A 14,051-nucleotide genomic window follows, 5' to 3' on the forward strand; every position below is an offset into this window, starting at 1 on the left:
GTAGTGCTACTGCCATGGGTACAATTCCTGTGCCAGCTGAGGTTACCACACAGGGTCCTCCTTCTCAACGTGTCCCTGGCCTGAAGTGTGGTAATCTCAGGTTAAGCCACCACCAGTCATCTCCCTCTCTCTAATGAGAGAGCAGCCCAATGATCTGGAAGATTATGGTGACCTTACCTTTGAATACAACGCTGGCTTTTCTAATCCCTTTCATCATTTTAATTTAACTTGCCTTCAATACCAAGGAGTATCTGAAAAGATAAAGAATAGACGAGGGGAAGAGATAGTTTACATTTAGGTAGAACTTTCATGCCCTCATGACATCATCAAGAGCTTTACAATCAATGAATCCTATGTTCTATGCTCTAATTCCTTTTGAAATGGAGTCTCTGGTGGAAATTCCTGCAGTTGGGTCATTAAGACTCCAGTTCTCTGCTTCAACCACAATCTTCACATGGTAATCTGTACTAGATTTTAATCAAGTTTTTTTTTTATATTCCTCTCATCAGCTCTTGGAGCAAGATTGTACCTTTGTTGAATTAAATGACACTTCATTTTAATTTTGTTTGAGGATGTGTTGTGTCAGGTGGAGCTGATTGAACCTTTTTCATACAATGAGCTACAATGCCAGTGGAGACTTGGCCCATTCTAGTAAATCCTTTCTGTACTTCCTTCAAAATCTTCGCATTCTTCCTAACCTACGGCACCACAATAAGCCGTGATACATCAGCTGAGAAAGACGCTAGTTTTACTTAGATTTGGAATACCTACTTGCTTTTATCCCCTGGTCCTCTCTGGCCCAGAACACAGAAGTAAAGTTGCCACCCAAGTGGATAGGGTCGTTAAGAAAGCATATGGTGTTTTGGCATTCATTAACAGGGGGATCGAGTTTAAGAGTGTGAGGTTTTGCTGCAGCTCTACAAGTCCCTGGTGAGACCACACTTGGAATATTGTGTCCAATTCTGGTCAACCTACTATAAGAAAGATACAGAGGCTTTGGAGAGCGTGCAAAGAAGGTTTACCAGGATGCTGCCTGGACTGGAGGGCTTGCCTTATGAAGAAAGGTTGAATAAGCTTGGACTTTTCTGTCCGGAGAGAAGGATGAAGAGAGGAGACCCGATCGAGGTGTACAAAATAGTGAGAGGAATAGATAATCAATAGCCAGAGACTTTTCTCTATGGCAGGATTGACTGGTACGAGAAGTCATAGTTTGAAGATATTAGGAGGAAAGTATAAAGGAGACGTCAGAGGTAGGTTCTTTACGCAGAGAGTTGTGAATGCATGGAATGCGTTGCCAGTGGTGGTGGTGGAAGCAGAGTCATTGGGGACATTTAAGCGATTGCTGGACATGCACATGGGTTGAGGTGTACGTAGGTTAAGTTACTATATTTTACATTAGGATTAAATCTCGGCACATCGTGAGCCAAAGGGCCTGTTCTGTGTGGTAACTTTCTATGTTCTATGTTCTATGTTCTAAATCTTGAACCTTCTGAATTACCCCAGTGAAAGCAGTCGGGTCCCAATGGAACCTATTTGTACTCCTGAAGTATTCAATAAGGCAGATTTTATCAATACAAAGCCAGGAAATTATGCTAAACCAGAAGAAAATATAAATTTGATCCTAGCTAAATTGTTCAGTTTCTGGGAACCCCTGATTTTAGGAAGGCTTTGGAGAGGGTATCAAAAAGAAACACTGCATTGGGACAGGCAGAAGCTATGGGACAGACTGGAGAAGCTGGAATTGTTCCTGTTGAAGCAATAAGGCTAAAAAGAGATCTGATAAAAGTATTGGAAATCAGCAAGTGTTTTAATTGGGTAAGTAAAGAATTGTTTCCAATGACTAAAGGACACAGGTTTAAAGTGACCGCAGAAGACTCAAAGTTGAGATGAAATGAAACAAAGAACTGGGGCTGCTGAAAATCTGAAACAAAAACAGAAATTGCTGGAGAAACACAACAGGTCTGTCAGCATCTCTGGAGAGAAAGAAGAGTTAACACTTCAAGTCCAGTGACCATTCTTTGAGGTGAGGAGTTTGATTAGTTAGGATTTGGAGTGCAATGCATGCTAGACAGATTCAGTAATGGCTCTGGCAAGTACCTGCTGAAAAATGATTGTAGAGCAATGAGGAAAGAATGAGAGTCTGGATTAACTAGGATGCTCTTCAAAACAGTCAGTTGAGGCACAATGAGCTGAATGACCTCCTCCAACGTTCCACTATTCTATGCTGGAAATATTGGTGGTCTTATTTGCAATTCTATTCAATATGATCATCTCTCTGATGCAACAGATCACAATTAGCTTGCAGAAATTGTTACCAATCAGTTACCAATTGATCAATAGCATCTAACAGTTTAATTGCTGTTTTACTGACCAGATCAAACAAGATCATATTAGATTTTAAACTCATCAATATGATTTGGCGCTTAATAGTAGATGTTAGTCCATTTATCCCTTGGGTCTCAGCTTCAGATAGAGTCATAGAGATGTGCAGCATGGAAACAGACCCTTCGATCCATGGTCAATATGATTTCCTCATTAGTGAAAGAAACAGATGCCAATAAATGTGGCAACAGATGGAAGGCAATGTGTTTGTGGAAAGTGAGTTGCCTTTAATTTTATTCCATCTTACAAATAAGCAACTATCCAGCTGCCAGTTTGCAAATGCATGATTTATCTTGGGATCCATAAGTGATAGTGCCCTTCTCAATTAGACAGTGGATTACATTGTTCCACTACGGCCCACTCACAGCTGCGAACAACAAGTTGCATTTATATTGTGTCTTTAACGTAGTAACATAGAGATTGCAAAGCACTTCATTGGAGAGTTATCAAATAATATTAATCACTGAGCCACAGGAGGTTATATTAAGTGCAGGGTTTTGTCAAAGAGATAAGTTTTGAATTGCGCTTAATTTTTAGTGGGGGCCAGATAGGTTTGAGGGGGGGGGGGGGGGAGTTCTGGAGCTTAGAGCCCCCCACAGTAGAAGGTGCAAATGTCAAAGGTGAAAGAGAGCATGAACACTACAGAAGAAAGCAGAATTGAAATTGGACTCCAGTTTCTCCTGAGGGAAAGTCTGTACAGGGCGAAAGTGTGGACTGCAGATGCTGGAGATTTCAGAGTCGAGAATGTGCCGCTGGAAAAACACAGCAGGTGAGGCAGCATTCAAGGAGCAGGAGAATCGACGTTTCGAGCAAAAGCCCTTCTAAAGCCTATACAGTACAGGCTGCTACGTCTCAATGATACCTCACCATGTGATTCCTTCTGCTCTCTTCTGGACTCTTGAAGGTATTGGCAGTGTCAGGGCCAGACTAACTTGCACAGTGCTAATGGGGGGAGCGGTCGTTGGGTGGAACTGGTTTGCATAGTTGGATTCTCAGTTGAATAATTCACTTGGCAAATTTTTTGAGGAGTATATTTATTTGTGATAATAATGTTCCACCCAGTGAAGGCAGCACGATTTAGCCACCCAGCTCTGCACTGAAATCAAAAGTTTAATCGCACCTCTCATTTATTTCTAACATTTCAGGCTAATTTCAACTGCAGTTAATCATGAGTCATGGAATGTGTTGTCAATGTATTCTTGTCATGAATGTAAATGACCAGTGGCTATGTTAACTGTTTGCAAATCTGAAAGCTGGAAGCGAAATAATGCCCAATGCCACCTCAGCAACAATCTGTGTTTATGTAGCATAGAAAAGAGTCCCATGGTGCTTTAACAAGGTGTCAGCAAAGACAATTTGACTATGAGCCACATAAAGAGCTATTAGGATAGGTGAGGTAGGGTCTAAGATGTAACTTAAAGGAATGAGAAGCTGAGACGTTTTGAGGGGAAATTTCAAAGTCTAGGACCCAGATCAGTGAAAGTTCAGTAGTGACAGAAATTGGAGATAAGCAAGAGACTGGAAGGAGTGCAGAACTCTTGGCGGATTTTAATAAATAAGGACACAAGCAGGCCATTCAGTTTCTTGAGCCTATTCTACCAGTTAATAGAATCATGCTTAAGCTTCTACCTGACCTTTTCTCCTGCTGTATTCTCTAAGGCTGCCATTATGGCTCAAACATAAATTCTACATACAGGAGAACACTAACTTTGGTACCAGATGTTAGTTTTTCTGTTCACTGAAACTCGGTTTGTCAATGAAACTGATTATCTAACACAAACAACTTTGGTCTGTGGTTTCATGCTCACTGGGAGTTTCTCAAATACAGGTTTTTCCATAAAAACAGATCAATTTCCCTAAACAGTGCCTGACAACATTTACATTCCTTGAATACATGTAAGTCTAACTAGTTTACCCAACACGTTCCTGTATCCCATCAGTCCACCTTTTCTTCAACAATCCAGTCATGAATTTTGGCAAAATTGTCTGCCTTCTCATCACCACTCCCTATCTCTTCCTCCTTACAGTTTGATAACTTTCAGTAAAATCTGCTTTCTTCCAACTCTGGGATTTTGCTATCATTAACCTCCTTTCCAACACCATTGATGTCAGTGCTTTCAGCTATCTCGGTCGAAACTCAAATTTGCTAAGTAAACCTCTCTCCCCATCATATTTGATGTTCCTTAAAACCATCCACTTTGATAAATGTTTTGGTTATCTGCCGAAATAATTCACAATGAAATAGCTCACTCTCGGCTTGGCATCAGTTTTTGTTTTAATGTTGCTGCAAAACAGTGCTGTATAAATGCAATATATAATATATAAAATGTGCTGTTTTTGAAGATTGACTCTTGGTCAAATAGCCTCTTAACTATTTCTCCTGTAACCCTCCATGGTCTGATCAGGATCCCACAGACTGTCTCCTTTCACCAGGTGCATCCTGTAGCAAGTCCTCATGTTGCCTTGTGCCAGCTTTCTCTCTTCTAAACAATACCAATGTCACTTTGCATGATACAAGTCCAATTCTATACACTTGCAAGCCCCATTTAATCTGAATAGGGAACAGCATAGATGCAGGTTCTAAATTATGTTTATTTGTCCCATTCATAGTTAGACCGCTTCTCATCTCCCCTTCCCACAATATCCCACCCCCCATCCCTACAGCAAGAAAAACCTAACTAAATATAACATATCCTTCAATTGTCCTTTTGGTGATTTGTGTGCAGTTCCCAGCTGATAATGACTTGTTTTCGATTGTTGATTTAACTGCACATGACTTAACAAATAAAGTAATAATGTGCTTTCCATTGTATTGCTCCTACCTCTGTTAAAAACCCTTGACGTACAAATGTCATTTCAAATCATGATTCCAGGTTTATTTCACTTAAGTCTGGGTAACCCACGCTGAATGAAGTGATTGTTCACTTTAATGAGTCACTATTGTGGAATTTCAATGCATGTCTTAACAATAGCAAGTTTCAAAGTATTTCTATGTTTTGCGAATCCTTCTAACCCAGCAGTCCCTTGTGAAAGTACGACTCAGTGCAGCTGCACTTTTGTGGGAGATGGGAATGGTGGGCGGATAGACAATAAAGGGTCAGAAGGTTGAATGTTAAGGTCTCACTCCCAAGACTTGTGCGCAGAATGTAAGCTAACTCTCTGTCTGTGCCAGTACTGGAGGAGTGCTACTCTGCAACAAATTTTGAGCATTGCTGGGGAGCAAAACAAACACATTTTATTGAAGCTTTAACACCTTTGCATCCATCAGGGCAATTCTGAAGTGGCACAGTGGCTAGCACTGCTGCCTCACAGCACCAGGGTCCCAGGTTTGATTCCAGCCTTGGATGACTGTCTGTGTGGCGTTTGCACACTCTCCCTGTGTCTGCGTGGGTTTCCTCTGGGTGCTCCGGTTTCCTCCCACAGTCCAAAGATGTGCAGGTCAGGTGAATTGGCCATGCTAAGTTGCCCATAGTGTTAGGTGCATTAGTCAGAGGGGAAGTGGGTCAGTGTGGGTTACTCTTCGGAGGGTCGGTGTGGACTGGTTGGGCCGAAGGGCCTGTTTCCACACTGTAGGGAATCTAATCAAGGGGCAAGTTTACTTTTATAATGTGAGAAGAGAGTGTTAATGGATTGGGCGCACTTGCCAGATCCATAGAAATTATTTCCACTGACAAACCCAGGACAAGGGAGCAGATCCTTATAGTTAAAGCTAGAGTGTTCAGGGGTGACGTTAAGAACTCCTTCACATAAGACTCCTGGAAGTTTGGCACTGTCTCCTGTACAGTTGAGACTGGTGGGGACTGTGTATTTGAAAAGCTCAAAACTAAGAGTGAGAAAATTCTGTTAGTTGGGATAGTCAGAACTCACACCAGTTCTGACTGATTATAACCCTACAGGTTTATTTAAAATTACAAGCTTTCGGAGCAATACTCCTTTGTGAGGATTAAGGGTCAGCGGTCCAATAGTTTATGATTAGATTAGATTACTTACAGTGTGGAAACAGGCCCTTCAGACCCTCCGAAGAGCAACCCACCCAGACCCATGCCCCTATATTTACCCCTTCACCTAACACTATGGGCAATTTAGCATGGCCAATTCACCTAACCTGCACATCTTTGGACTGTGGGAGGAAACCGGAGCACCCGGAGGAAACCCACACAGACACGGGGAGAATGTGCAAACTCCAAACAGACAGTTGCCCGAGGTGGGAATTGAACCCGGCGCTGTGAGGCAGCAGTACTAACCACTGTGCCACCGTGCCGCCCGTGATGTTAAATAAACCTGTTGAACTATATCCTGGTGTCATGTGACTTCTGACTTTGTCCACCCCAGTCCAACACCAGCATCTCCTCAGCTTGGTTAGTCGGGTTGTTAAGGGTTATGGACTCAAGATCGCTAAACAGAGCTAAGATATAGATCAGTCATAATCTAACTGAGCAGCAATCCAGGTTGGAGGTGCTGAATGGGCTATTTCTGTTGCAGTGGGTATGTAAGAAATCTGTACTGTTGCTTGGGCTCTGTGGCATTCTTGTATCAACTGGAACAGCCATGCATAATATTGGTGGCGAAACCCTCATACTGTCTCCTGGATAGCTTATCTGCTGGCTCTCTGTTGCTTATTTGTAAACAATCAAAGGTAAATCTGAACATTATTGGATGAAGCAAATTTTTATAGAAGTTATTATTTACGGAATATGAGCATCTGTGCCAGCATTTATCACCTGTTCTCCAATTGCCCTTGAATTGAGTGGATTGCTAGGCCAAATCAGAGAGCGGTTAAGAATTAACCACATTGCTATGGAATGGACTCACATGTAGGCCAGACCAGATAAGGACTGCAGATTTCCTACCCTAAGCAGTATTAGTGAACTAGATACATATTTGCAACAATTAACGATGGCTTGAAAGTCATCTTTACTAGCTTTTTTTAATTTAAAGTTTGAATTTATGTTTAATAATCTACATTAGGATTTTGAACTCATGTTTTCAGAACATTAAAACTGAGGTCTTGATTGCTAATCCAGTATGGCACCACCTCCTTTAAACAGTTGCTTAGTAGGAACAGAATGCGATGATACGACTCTTTAATCTATTCCACCATTCAAAGTGATTATATCTGATTTGCAATCTAACGCAATAGATCTGCCTTTGACCCATACCCTTCAATAGATTTGGTTAACAAAAAATTCCCGATCTCAATTTTACTTTTACCATGTCCTGCACGAATAAATGTTTCCTAAATTCAGGTCTGACTCTACGTTTTTGACTATATCCCTATCTCCCCAAATGGCAGAGGTAACCACTTACTGACTCTAATTGTTCTGTTTAATGTCTTGTAAGTTTCAATAGCATCATCCATTAGCTTACCAAATTCTAGGGAATACCACTGCAATTTGCTTGATTGCCACTGAGAAATCAGAAGTTCAAGTGTCCCTCTAGTAACGCAGGCAGAAATTATTGGAAAGCTCAGCAGCTTTGGCAGCAACCGTGGAGAGAGAAACAGAGTTTGTTTCGGGTCCGGTCATCATCCTTCAGACCGCTACCACAACCAACCCATTGTCAGCAATTAATGGTCCTCACTAAGCAGCGATTGATTCTCCCATGGTGACCTTTTACCCATTCCTTTGCCTGTCCAACTGTTGTTCTGTCTGTCTCTAGGCCCCATTTCCACGTATCATTTATGCTTCTTCTCTCCCCTCACCACACCTTCAGCATATACACCAACTCAGATCTGAAGAAGGGTCACTGGACCCAAAGCGTTAACTCTGCTTTCTCTGCGCAGATGTTGCCAGACCTGGTGAGTTTCTCCAGCAGTTTCTGTTTATTTTTGTTTCTGGTTTCCAGCACCCGCAGTTCTTTGTTTTTTTTTACTGGTTATTCGACTAAATCTACCCTGCTCTGACCCCAAGACCAATCCATCCTTCCTTAAGGTGTGATGTCTAGAATGGCTTATTTCGGTCCTATACTCCGGTGTAAAATCACACTGACTCTTACCACTCCAGACAACATTCCCAGTGCCTTTCTGTTTCTTCGGCAGAGCATAACTAGGCACTGAACCTTGAAGAATACATTGGCCTTGGAGAGAATGCTGTATGAATTCACTAGGATGACGGGCTCGGTTTCAGTGGTCAATCTGACAGAATGGGACCTGGAAATGTGGCTTGTTTACCCCATGAGTAAATGAATAAAGGTGAAAAAAAATCACTATAAAGTCACAGCATCAGCTATGGTTTAGAAACCCTTGAATGATCAGGCATTCTAACTGGTGAGGAAGAAATTAGAGATTGCGTTTGGTGGGTGAGTCCAGTATTGGGGCTTACGGGGAATGCATGTCCCTGCTACAGTTTGCTGAAACATTTTCATAATTTCTCACTTATTTCAAGTTAAGTATCTGGAAGGTACCTGCATGTAGTGGAATTTGCTTTGAAGCTCATTCACTATCGATTATGACTCATTTGTCTCAACTACATGAATTTGTTTTTCTCAACAGGGAGGAAGGGAGAGGAGAGGAGAGAGGTGTCTGCAAATCTCGTCAGTTGTAATACCATTTCCAAGTACCATGCCCATGATTTGAAAAGCCATGCTTGTTCCCCATGTGTTTTAATAATTGTTTCCTGTTTATTCTCTTCACTAGGTTCTCCTGCTCCCTGAGTGCTCTATTTGTCTCCACTCTCCTGATATCAGCTGTGTTCTCCATCATCCCCTTCTGTAACAATGTGATCATCCTTGCTTTCGTCTTGGCTGTGGCTGGACTGGCCATGGGCTGCATAGACACCATCGCTAACCTACAGCTGGTCCGCATCTACCAGAAGGATTCGCCTGTCTTTCTGCAGGTTGGCAAACACTTCTTGGGCAATATTAGTCTTCAGATAGATTTATTTAACCAATTCCTCATTATCTATAGGATCATGAGCATAAGAATGTTAAAAAATAAATGCAGGGAACAGCTCAATCGACTGAACCTACACTAGAATCCCTTAAATTTATGGGTTATCGTCTACCTTGGAAGGTTCCGAGGCACAGTGAGTAGTGTCTATCCCTCTAGCTCAGACGTCCAGGGTTCAGGTTTGACTTGATAGCCAAGAATGGAGTGTTGACAATATGACCAAACACATTAAGAAACCAAGACCTATAAATAGAGAGGCGGGACATACCACCAGCGCTTCACCAGAGACTCTCACTGATGATGTGACCTAGTATGGTGACGAAACATCTGAAAGCAAGCCTTCAAGCTCAGCGAGCTAACTTACAAACTTATCATTAACCTGAGCTACAAACTTCTCAAAAATCGTTAATGTTGATTATCACTTTATGTAGCACCTACCAACACATCAACTGTCCACAACTTTTCATGAATAATAGTGCCTTTGCAGTTTTTCCCCATCCACCTTCCCACCAGTGCTAACTATCCCCACCCCCCCCCCACCCCAATCATTGCCTTCCCATTGCCTGTGCTGATATCATATAACTTAATAAGGCTATTAGCATAAATTAAAGACCACCATCCAAGTTCAAATACCACATGTACAAAACTCTTTCTAAAACCCCTTAGATTATATAGTACCTTTAAAATAGGATGGATGCTCTAATATGTCACCAGGGTGTTATCGAGTGAGCCACACAGGAGTTGAAATGACAGGTAACTAAAAATTTATCGAAAGAAGTTGGTTTTAAAGAACATCTTAAAGGCAGAGAAGGAGGTGATTCCAGAATTTAGGGGCTACATTGCTGGAGACTCGGCTCCAATGGTGGAACAATCAAAATCGGAATGAACAAGAGACTCCAACATTGGAGGAGTGTGGAGATCTCGGAGGGTTGTGGGGCTGGTGGAGTTTACAGAGAAGGGGACAATGCAGGGTGCACAAATGAAACGAAGGAAGAGATTTTTAACACACGAATGAGAGTTTCGAATTTGAAGTATTTTGGCTGAGAGCTAGTGTGGATCGGTTAGCACAGGAGGTGATAGGTGAACAGGAATCAAAGTGAGTTCAGGATACAAACAGCAGAGGTTTAGATAAGATTGGGGTTAGGCAGGTGAGAGGCTGCTGGTGTGAAGCTTTAAATCTGACTGTTTGGAAACTTTCCAATCTTATGAAAATCTCTGTCTCAAACTGAACAAGACACTGTGTCACAGTCACCGTTGTCAATTCACCTACAGTAAAGAAACCGCAGTGGTTCAAGAAGGAAGCTCAGCACCACCACCTCAAGGGTCAGACATAAACAGGGTGGTTACAAAGGAATTTGGCATACTTGCCTTCATTGCTCAGTCCGTTAAATATGGGAGTTGGGACGCCATGTTGAGGTTGTACAGGACATTGGTGAGAACTGGAGTAGTGTGTCCAGTTCTGGTCACCCAATTATAGGAAGGATTTTATTAAGCTGGGGAGGGTTCAGAAGAGATTTACCAGGATGTTGCCGGGTATAGCAGATTTGAATTCTAAAGAAAGTCTGGATAGGCTCGGAATTTTTTTTAATTGGAATGGAAGAGATTGAGAGGCTACCTGATAGAAATTTATAAAATAATGAGAGTTATAGCTAGAACTAATGGTAGTTGTCTTTTCCGTAGGATAGTCAACTTCAAGACTAGGGGTATGTTTTTAAAAAAGAAAGATTTAAAAAAGACATGGAGGTGCAAATATTTTACACAAAGGGTGGTCCACCTGTAGAATGAACTCCCTGAGGAAGTGGTTGATGTGGGCACAATAGCCCCATTTCAACCAGGTATGCTGTTTTGGCAAATGCAGGGGGTGATGGATTCTCAAGGGAAAGTAGCACCAACAGCCAAGTTTCTGGTATTGAGACTGGCTCTAATGCAACGAGGGGTACGTCAGGTTCCAAGAGACCAATTGTGTTAGGGGACTGTCTCATCTGAGGCACAGAGAGACGTTTCTGTGGCCAGCAGCGCAAAAGCAGAATGGTGTGTTGTTTCCCTGGTGCCAGATCAAGGATGTCTCAGAGAGGGTGCAGAATGTTCTCACGGGGGAGAGGGACCAGCAAGAGGTCATCATACACATTGGAACCAACGACATAGGAAGGGAAAAGGTTGAGATTCTGACAGGAGAATACAGAGAGTTAGGCAGGAATTTAAAAAGGAGGTCCTCAAGAGTAGTAATATCTGGATTACTCCCAGTGCAAAGAGCTAGTGAGGTCAGGAATAGGAGGATAGAGCAGATGAAAGCATGGCTGAGGAGCTGGTGCATGAGAGAAGGATTCACATTTTTGGATCATTGGATGACTCTCTTCTGGGGTAGAAGTGACCTGTACAAGAAGGATGGATTGCACCTAAATTGGAAGGGGACTAATATACTGGTAGGGAAATTTGCTAGAGCTGCTCAGGAGAATTTAAACTAGTAAGGTGGGGGGGGGGGTGGAACCCAGGGAGATAGTGAGGAAAGAGATCTATCTGAGACTGGTACAGTTGAGAAAAGAAGCGAGCCAAACAGTCAGGGTAGGCAGGGACAAGGTAGGACTGATAAATTAATCTGCATTTGTTTCAATGCAAGGGGCCTAACAGGGAAGGCAGATGAACTCAGGGCATGGTTAGGAACATGGGACTGGGATATCATAGCAATTACAGAAACATGGCTCAGGGATGGGCAGGACTGGCAGCTTAATGTTCCAGGATACAAATGCTCCAGGAACGATATAAAGGGAGGCAAGAGAGGAGGGAGAGTGGCGTCTTTGATCAGGGATAGTATTACAGCTGTGCTGAGAGAGGATATTCCCGGAAATACATCCAGGGAAGTTATTAAAGTGGAACTGAGAAATAAGAAAGGGATGATCACTTTATTGGGATTGTATTATAGACCCCCTAATAGTCAGAGGGAAATTGAGAAACAGATTTGTAAGGAGACCTCAGTTATTTGTAAGAATAATTGGGTAGTTATGGTAGGGGATTTTAACTTTCCAAACATCGACTGGGACTGCCATAGTGTTAAGGGTTTAGATGGAGAGGAATATGTTAAGTATATACAAGACAATTTTCTGATTCAGTATGTGAATGTACCTACTAGAGAAGGTGCAAAACTTGACCTACTCTTGGGAAATAAGGCAGGGCAGGTGACTGAGGTGTCAGTGGGGGAGCACTTTGGGGCCAGCGACCATAATTCTATTAGTTTTAAAATAGTGATGGAAAAGGATAGACCAGATCTAAAAATTGAAGTTCTAAATTGGAAAAAGGCCAATTTTGATGGTATCAGGCAAGAACTTTCAAAAGCTGATTGGGGGCAGATGTTTACAGGTAAAGAGACGGCTGGAAAATGGGAAGCCTTCTGAAAAGTAATAACGAGAATCCAGAAACAGTATGTTCCTGTTTGGGTGAAAGGAAAGGCAGGTAGGTGAAGGGAATACTGGATGACGAAAGAAGTTGAGGGTTTGGTTAAGAAAAAGAAGGAAGCATATGTCAGGTATAGACAGGATAGATCGAGTGAATCCTTAGAAGAGTATAAAGGCAGTAGAAGTATACTTAAGAGGGAAATCAGGAGGGCAAAAAGGGAACATGAGATAGCTTTGGCAAGTAGAGTTAAGGAGAATCTAAAGGGTTTTTACAAATACGTTAAGGACAAAAGGGTAACTAGGGAGAGAATAGGGCCCCTCAAAGATCAGCAAGGTGGCCTTTGTGTGGAGCCGCAGGAGATAGGGGAGATACTAAATGAGTATTTTGCATCAGTATTTACTGGAAAAGGATATGGAAGATATAGACTGTAGAGAAATAGATGGTGACATCTTGCAAAATGTCCAGATTACAGAGGAGGAAGTGCTGGATGACTTGAAACGCATAAACGTGGATAACTCCCCAAGACCTGATCAGGTGTACCTGAGAACTCTGTGGGAAGCTAGAGAAGTAATTGCTGGGCCTCTTGCTGGGATATTTGTATCATCAGTAGTCACAAGTGAGGTGCCAGAAGACTGGAGGTTGGCTAACAGGGTGCCACTATTTAAGTAAAGTGGTAAGGACAAGTCAGGGAACTATAGACGAGTGAGCCTGACATCGGTGGTGGAGGGAATCCTGAGGGACAGGATGTACATGTATTTGTAAAGGCAAGGACTGATTAGGGATAGTCAACATGGCTTTGTGCATGGGAAATCATGTCTCACAAACTTGATTGAGTTTTTTGAGGAAGTAACAAAGAGGATTGATGAGGGCAGAGTGGTAGACATAAGGACTTCAGGAAGGTGTTCGACAAGGTTCCCCATGGGACACTGGTTAGCAAGGTTAGATCTCATTGAATACAGGGTAAACTAGCCATTTGGATACAGAACTGGCTCAAAGGTAGTGCTGGAGGGTTGCTTTTTAGACCGGAGGCTTGTGATCAGTGGAGTACCACAAGGATCAGTGCTGGGTCTGCCAGTTTTCATTATTTATATAAATGATTTGGAAGTGAGCTTAAGAGGTCTAGTTAGTCAGTTTGCAGATGACACCAAAATTGGAGGTGTAGTGGACAGCGAAGAAGGTTACCTCAGATTACAACAGGATCTTGATCAGATTGGCCAATGGGCTGAGAAGTGGCAGATGGAGTTTAATTTAGATAAATGCAAGATGGTGCATTTTGGGAAAGCAAACCTTAGCAGGACTTATACACTTAATGGTAAGGTCCTAGGGAGTGTTGCTGAACAAAAAGACCTTGGAGTGCAGGTTCACAGCTCCTTGAAAGTAGAGTCGCAGGTAG

At 42.4% G+C, this 14,051-nt stretch overlaps 1 protein-coding gene across 1 annotated transcript in view; it reads left to right on the forward strand.

Annotated features, from left to right (window-relative positions):
- The window catches only part of mfsd4aa (major facilitator superfamily domain containing 4Aa), a 64,929-nt gene that overhangs the window by 16,940 nt on the left and 33,938 nt on the right, over positions 1-14,051 (forward strand). The window contains exon 2 of the mRNA XM_072563877.1: positions 9,017-9,215. Coding sequence (XP_072419978.1) covers positions 9,017-9,215 — 199 coding nt within the window. The remainder of the gene's footprint in view (positions 1-9,016; positions 9,216-14,051) is intronic.

The sequence above is a fragment of the Chiloscyllium punctatum genome, chromosome 45, assembly GCF_047496795.1.
Source record: "Chiloscyllium punctatum isolate Juve2018m chromosome 45, sChiPun1.3, whole genome shotgun sequence".
Classification (NCBI taxonomy): domain Eukaryota; kingdom Metazoa; phylum Chordata; class Chondrichthyes; order Orectolobiformes; family Hemiscylliidae; genus Chiloscyllium; species Chiloscyllium punctatum.